At 40.8% G+C, this 7763-nt stretch overlaps 1 protein-coding gene across 1 annotated transcript; it reads right to left on the bottom strand.

The window, feature by feature from the left end:
• Positions 1-3695: 3695 nt before the first annotated feature.
• On the bottom strand, positions 3696-5450 carry LOC307032960 (general transcription factor II-I repeat domain-containing protein 2B-like; the record flags this gene model as incomplete). The annotated part of the gene is made up of 2 exons (XM_079671232.1): positions 3696-4643; positions 4743-5450. The coding sequence occupies 2 exons, from the start codon at positions 5448-5450 to the stop codon at positions 3696-3698; spliced, it is 1656 nt and encodes a 551-aa protein (XP_079527358.1).
• Between the last annotated feature and the right edge of the window lie 2313 nt (positions 5451-7763).

Genomic DNA, 7763 nt, shown 5'->3' with positions numbered 1-7763 from the left:
TGCATTTCTACAATCTGAAGAATTGAGAAACGTATGGACCCCACAGTGTTAAAGCAACGTTGACCTCAACAGATTGGGCTGTGTTAACTCTGGTGTCTTCCAGAGATCTCCACGCAACCATTGTATCGGAAGAAGTAGTGCATCAAGAAAATACTGTGAAACCAGTGGTGTACAAGATATTTGCAACAAAAAGCAAAGAAACGCAAACAAAAAGCGAGATCAGAGAAGAGTTCTCACCGTTACCCCTCAATGTGGAGGAAGAAGAAGGAAATATCCCCCCGCCGCCAGAAGTGAAAAGAGTCCTGACAAGCACCGTCTGGGAAACTAAAAGCGGACCATCTGTGCGATGGTATTACCGCGCAAGCCGTTTGCTGACGCAGGGGGGAGGGGTTCTCTCTAAAACACAGTGTCCTGCCATCTCTCTCTGTTTCTGCTGATGTGTAAAATATACAAAATAACGTTTTATATACTTACTCTCTTGTTAAAAGGTGATGAAGTTTGTAGCGTAAGCCAGCCATCAGTATTCTAGTTTTAAGGATCGAAGGATCCAATGTATTTTTAAATGGAGCAGAAATAGAACTAGTCTCCCAGTGCAAGTATCTTGAACAGAGAGTGTCATATTGGACTCGCACTTGACTTTTTAAGAAACATATCCAGAAAGTAACCAATACCATTAAATTCAACTTGCAACATTTTAAACAAATTAGACCTTTTTCTTAACTGTCAATGCTGCAAAGTCATACCTCCAATGTATGATTCTATCCCACATTGAATACTGTTTTACAAACTGGTCGTTTGCTTGTGCCACACACCTGAAACCCATAGAACAGCTGTTCAAGAGAGCTATCCAGGTGTTTGACAGAAAGCCACAGTCATACCACCACTGTACCATCCTTGAATATGCTGCTCATGCTCTTTCTGCATATCGTGTATTTATTTTTGCTGTATGTATATATATAAATGTCATGTTCTTATATGCTGTATGTGACGGGACTATAGATGGAAATTAGCTCAGAGCTAAAATCCGGCTCATTTACACTTGTAAGCATTATATTTGTTTTAAAGTGTTCATCAATGTGCACTACGGTAGCCCTGAAGAAAATTAAACATTAAAAGATGTTATCGATGTCCCCATTCCCAGTTTGTTTTGGGAATAATTGCGATGTTTACTATGTTTTTGGTAGCTCTTACCAAAACAGAATTTTTGTAAAAGATTGCGACTCTAAAAGGCAAGTTTGTGATTTTAACACTGTTTCGAAGAAACAATACATTATACAATATTACGACTTTTTTGCCATATTTTTAACACAATCTTTTTTTTGTGGTTGTAGGGCTTCAAGATATTTTGCATGTCATGCATAAACACGGTGTCATCTTTTCCTTGAAACTGACGTGCTGCCCGTTTTACAAAACAAGTTATTTTTCTGCTTCTTCATCCTCTGAATTTTCCTCCCCCGTCCCTCTTCCTTCAGCCAGCACAACAAGAATCAAGGTGGATCTGTGAAATGAAACACCTCTTCCCAAAGCGTGACTTCCCTATTGAGAGCATGCGTCTAGGGCAGTAGGGTCTAAACCAATTGGCCAGATATACTAACATGCAGAACGTACGGTATGTTTGAAGACTAACCATTTATCCAGTTCAAGCTGTCTTTAAGATGTGACAATGCGCTCTGACTATCCCCCGTAAAATGGTGACAAACTATTACTTATTCTTAAATTTGACCTCTTGCTGCTTGGTTGAAAATGCTGGATGAAAAAATAACTTTAAAAGAAAAGACTCAAACAGCGAGGGACATTATACTGGTGAAAAAACTCTCAACGACGATTTTCAGTAAACGATCAATCAAAATCGAAGGATCCAATGTATTTTTAAATGGAGCAGAAATAGAACTAGTCTCCCAGTGCAAGTATCTTGAACAGGGAGTGTCATACTGGACTCGCACTTGACTTTTTAAGAAACATATCCAGAAAATATCCAATACCATTAAATTCAACTTGCAACATTTTAAACAAATTAGACCTTTTTCTTAACTGTCAATGCTGCAAAGTCATACCTCCACTGTATGATTCTATCCCACATTGAATACTGTTTTACAAACTGGTCGTTTGCTTGTGCCACACACCTGAAACCCATAGAACAGCTGTTCAAGAGAGCTATCCAGGTGTTTGACAGAAAGCCACAGTCATACCACCACTGTACCATCCTTGGAAAATCACAATTTCTTGAGTTTTTGACATTTTTATGTCTTTTAAAAGTATGTGTTTTTAAAAAAATTATATTTACATGGGCTGGCCCCCCTCCCCTTGGGGGAATTCATCCACAGAAAACACACTGGACGCAGCACTAGGTCAGAAACCAGAGGAGACTGTGAGGTCCACCACAGACGGACCACCTTTGACAAAATGTCCTCTCCACTAAAGGCAGCTCATTGTGGAATAGCCCCCCAACTGAGATACGGGATTGTCCCACTCTCAATAGTTTTAAAGGTCAACTTAAAGAATGGTTGAGCAACAAACAGACGTGTAATCACTGTTAAATAAATGCACTTTAACACAGGGGTATCTCCTCTTGCACTTTATGTATTGCTTTTATCTTATCTTGCACTTTATATATCATAGCTGCTACATTGTACTGCCATGTGGTAAATGCTTGTATGCTGCTCATGCTCTTTCTGCATATCATGTATTTTATTTTTGCTGTATATATATATATATAAATGTCATGTTCTTATATGCTGTATGGGACGGGACTACAGATGGATATTAGCTCAAAGCTCAAATCCGGCTCATTTACACTTGTAGGCATTATTTTTTGTTTTAAAGTGTTCATCAATGTGCACTACGGTAGCCCTGAAGAAAATTAAACATTAAAATATGTTATCGATGTCCCCAATCCCAGTCTGTTTTGGGAATAATTACGATTTTTACTATGTTTTGGTAGCTCTTAACAAAACAGAATTTTTGTAAAAGACTGCGACTCTAAAAGGTAAGTTTGTGATTTTAACACTGTTTCGATGAAACAATACATTATACAATATTACGACTTTTTGCCATATTTTTAACACAATAAACTTGTACCTTTTTTTTTGTGGTTGTAGGGCTTCAAAACAATGTTGCATGTCATGCATAAACACGGTGTCATCTTTTCCTTGAAACTGACGTGCTGCCCGTTTTACAAAACAAGTTATTTTTCTGCTTCTTCATCCTCTGAATTGTCCTCCCCCGTCCCTCTTCCTTCAGCCAGCACAACAAGAATCAAGGTGGATCTGTGAAATGAAACACCTCTTCCCAAAGCGTGACTTCCCTATTGAGAGCATGCGTCTAGGGCAGTAGGGTCTAAACCAGGGATGGGCAACTTTGAGGATAGTGAGGGCCAAAAAAGAATTTCCTCACTACCAGAGGGCCACTTCGTGACCATTCACTTCCATCGGCAGGATACTATATCCACAACATTTAAATAGCCAACTTTAGCTACTAATTTAATGAAAATAACTAAATATGTATAGGCAATAAATGTTTATTGTACCAAACACCAACACTGAGTTTAACAACGAATATTCATCTTTGTATTGTGTTTCTATGCTTCCCTCACATTCCATACATAAAACCAAGAACATATGCATTTTTCTGAACTTCACCCACAGCTGGATCAGTAAGCTATACTCTTAATGAGATACTTGTGGCCTCTCCTGCTGCTACACAATACACTGAATGTCAATCTCAACATTTGTACATCCGATTTGCATGAGATGGAACAGTGTCTCATCTGTCAGTCTGTTTCTCTCCCTTGACTTGATGTGCTTCATCATAGAGAAGTTGCTCTCGCAGATGTAAGTGCTGCCAAACATGCTGGCCATTGAGAGCGCAAAATCCCTGAGGAGTGGAAAGCGGGACTCGGGTAGCAGTCTCCAAAAGGAAATCCCCCTCTCCTGGCGCTTTGCTAGAAAGGGGTCTGACTGTAGTTCGCACATTTCAAGCTGCAACTCAGGGGGCTGCTCGATGATTGTAGCCGAGAGGGGGTTAGTGAATAACTCGATGCGTGGCTGCATGGTGTGGAAATCTTGAAAGCGCTTCTTAAACTGCTGCTGCAGTGCTTCTATGTCGGCTCTGTACTTGGGTAATGTTTTCTCACATTCGGGGGCATCTTTGCGCATCTCTTCACATGACGGGAAGTGCGCCAGATTAGGACGGTCGGCTGAAAATCCGTCTTTAAACAGAGTCAGTTTAGTAACACATGCGTTCATGTGCGCATATAGATCCGACACGGTTTGGCATCTTCCCTGTAACCGCATATTCAGGTGATTAAGATGCGAGGTAATGTCCGCAAGGAAAGCCATGTCGAGAAGAAAATCTGTATTCCTGAGTTTTGCGCAGTACGCACTTGTATCACATTGGATGGTGTCCTCCAAGAACACAGGGATTTCTGCACGTAGCGCAAAAAACCTCTCCAAGCATTTTCCACGGCTCATCCACCTTATCTCTGTGTGCATCTGTAAATCACCGTACGCGGCGTTCACTTCATCCAAAAAGGCTATAAACTTCCTGTGATTGAGAGACCGGTTCCCTCCTCGAATGAGATTAGTAGTCTTGGTAACTAAATCCATGACATGGCTAAAGTTCATTGATTTGGCACACAGAGCCTCCTGCAATATCAAAACGAAATTTGATTTAGCCTGATTTTTTTTTTACAAAGAATGCCCACATTCAAAACCATTAGAATAGCTAACAATAATGTTACCCACCTGATGTATGATGCAGTGCAGTATTGGACAGTCAATGCCACTCTGGCGGAGGAGGCCGGCGAATCCAGTGCGCTTTCCTTGCATTGCTGGCGCACCATCGGTAACAACAGCTGAGAGCTTGTGAAATCCTCCGTGCGCACTTACAACATTTTCAACAGCGGCGAAAATATCTTGTCCTTTGGTAGTGCCATGCAAAGAAGCCAGTTTCAATAACTCCTCGTGCACTTCAAAGGAACTGTTAATGGCCCGTGTGTAGATGAGAAGCTGGCTCACATCAGTCACATCAGTGCTCTCATCCAACGCTAAGGAAAAGTATGCACAGTCATGCATGACTTGTTTTACCTTTTGTTCGACATGATTTTGTTTATCAAATATTCTTCGTGTCACTGTCCGACGGGACAAAGAGACGGTTTCAAAGTTTTTAGCCATGTTGTCATCTCTGAATGCTTTAGCCATCTGCACTGCACAACTCTTCACCATTTCGCCATCAGACAGGGGCTTCTTAGCTTTAGCAAGCTCAAGGGAAACGGCATAAGACGCCGTGAGAGACGATTGCTGTGTAGTCGTGGCTCTGGTAAAAAAGTTCTGCTGCTGGCATATTTTCCCTTTTAGGTCAGCAACGATGGCGACTCTGGCAGCTCCTGTGTGCTTTTCATATGTGTCTTTATGGGTGCTGTTGTAGTGGCGACTTAAATTGTAGTCCTTCATTGCCGATTTAGTTTCAAGACACACCAAACACATAGTTTTGCCTTTGAATTCTGTAAACAGATAATCTATTTCCCATTTTGGCTGAAAGAGACGGTTTTCTAGGTCCAGTTTTCTTTTTTGGGCGCTCATGTTTCTTTTCCCGCTAACGGAGGAAAGCCGCGAGGTAAACAGAAGACAATATACACTTGGCTGCAGGCCTCATGAATTTGGGGGGAGCGCCCTCTAGCGGTGAATATTATTAATTACAAGTGGGGTCTGGTTCAAATGATTTGCTTGTTTACAACTGTGAAACCAATATATTTTTGTAAATTGACTCGCGGGCCGCACAAAGTGAGGGCGGTGGCCACATGCGGCCCGCGGGCCGCCAGTTGCCCATCCCTGGTCTAAACCAATTGGCCAGATATACTAACATGCAGAACGTACGGTATGTTTGAAGACTAACCATTTATCCAGTTCAAGCTGTCTTTAAGATGTGACATTGCGCTCTGACTATTTCCCGTAAAATGGTGACAAACTATTACTTATTCTTAAATTTGACCTCTTGCTGCTTGGTTGAAAATGATAGTTGAAAAATAACTTTAAAAAAAAAAAAAAAGACTCAAACAGCGAGGGACATTATACTGGTGAAAAAAACTCTCAATTATACAGATGACTCCCCCTCCACTCAACGCAATAAGTCCCTCCCTCCACTCAGCAAAGCATCTAAAACTAAGGACCCCACTAAGACAACAGTTTGAAAACTAGCTATGGATCTGAGAAAAACCAAGTCTCCCCCCGTGAGTTGCAGCCTGGAACAAACTCCTGGACTACCATCATCACCACCATTCTGGACACCCTAATCTTGCAGTACTACTGCTGCTTATTTTGCTCCTTGGGCCAAGACGTCTCTGTTTATGGACACAGTGAAATCAGTGTTGGTTGATATTGTGGAGGGGGTGATACATCGGTACAGAGAAGAAATATGCAACGGATGCCGAGTCAGTCACCCCGGCCAGAGGCAACACGATTGTCTGAATGACATGCCCGATTTTTTCTTCAGAAACAATTACAACACGTTAATGAAAAGACTCTGGCTCACCGACTTCATTACTGAGATCGACCAGACTCTTGTTGATAAAGACATTTTCACGGATGATTGGAGGATCCATGGCGCTTCGGAGGCTTTTCTGCACAATCTCAAAAATTCTAGACGCCTCAAGGAGAGACTTGAAAAGATCCACCGAGTTGGATGGAGAAGAAGAAGACTAATAACCTGCGGTTGGTTGAAGCCAGGGATTTTTTCTTTTTCGATACATTGACTTTTTCTTTAGAGTAAAATAAAAATGGGGAACTACTATGCAAAACGCTCGGTATATATTGATCAGAATGTAGACAATACCCTTTTAATAAGTGTGGTGATGAGGACGATTGAAAACAGAGTGAATAGTGATCCCCGTGTAAACAGAATGGCTGAAGTTTGTAAACTAGAAGGCATTTTGGATATCGTTCGTTCTGGCAGTACTATTCCTGGTCATTGGGAAACGATTGTAAACGAAACATTTAAAGTGGTCCTGGAATCTTCATTTTCCGAAACATTCTGTAACATTACCGAAGAAATGAAACAAACATCAAACGTGTATCATGTGCTCTCATTGTATGCTCTGTTTGTATATGTAATGCATCTTTGTGTCAAAAAAGCATACACATGAATATTTTGACTGAAGTGAAAAATCTCCATCATGATATTTCCATTAATCTGGGGAATTCTAAGCTGGAGACGGTCCTGGGGATGTTACAATCAGTATAACTATTGATTTTTGTGTGTGAAAATGTTTAAATGTAAATAGGACATTTTCTTTTTTAAATAAAAAAAAAGTGTTTTTTACATTTTAAAAACTGTTGTCTTCATTATAGCAGGGGGAGCGTGTCTGATACATGTGTATTACAGTCCTTCACATGCACTGTTGTCTTCATTATAACAAGGGGAGGATAACAGTGAAGATGTATGATACATGTGTATTGAAACGTGCGTATTATACCCCCACAGAAACACAGAAACACGGAAACACAGAAACACAGAAACACAGAAAACACTGAAACCACTGAAACACTGAAAAAACACAGAAACACTGAAACACAGACACACAGAAACACCGAAACACAGAGACACAGAACTACAGAAACACAGAAACACAGAACCACAGAGACACAGAAACACAGAAACACAAAAACATGGAAACACAGAAACACAGAAAACACAGAAACACAGAAACACAAAAACACAAAAACACAGAGAAACACAGAAACACAGAAACACAAAAACACTGAAACACC

Source organism: Notothenia rossii (genome assembly GCF_949606895.1).
Source record: "Notothenia rossii genome assembly, chromosome: 3".
Taxonomy (NCBI): domain Eukaryota; kingdom Metazoa; phylum Chordata; class Actinopteri; order Perciformes; family Nototheniidae; genus Notothenia; species Notothenia rossii.
Note: the sequence above shows the minus strand (reverse complement) of the source record. Positions and strands in the feature narration are given on the sequence as shown.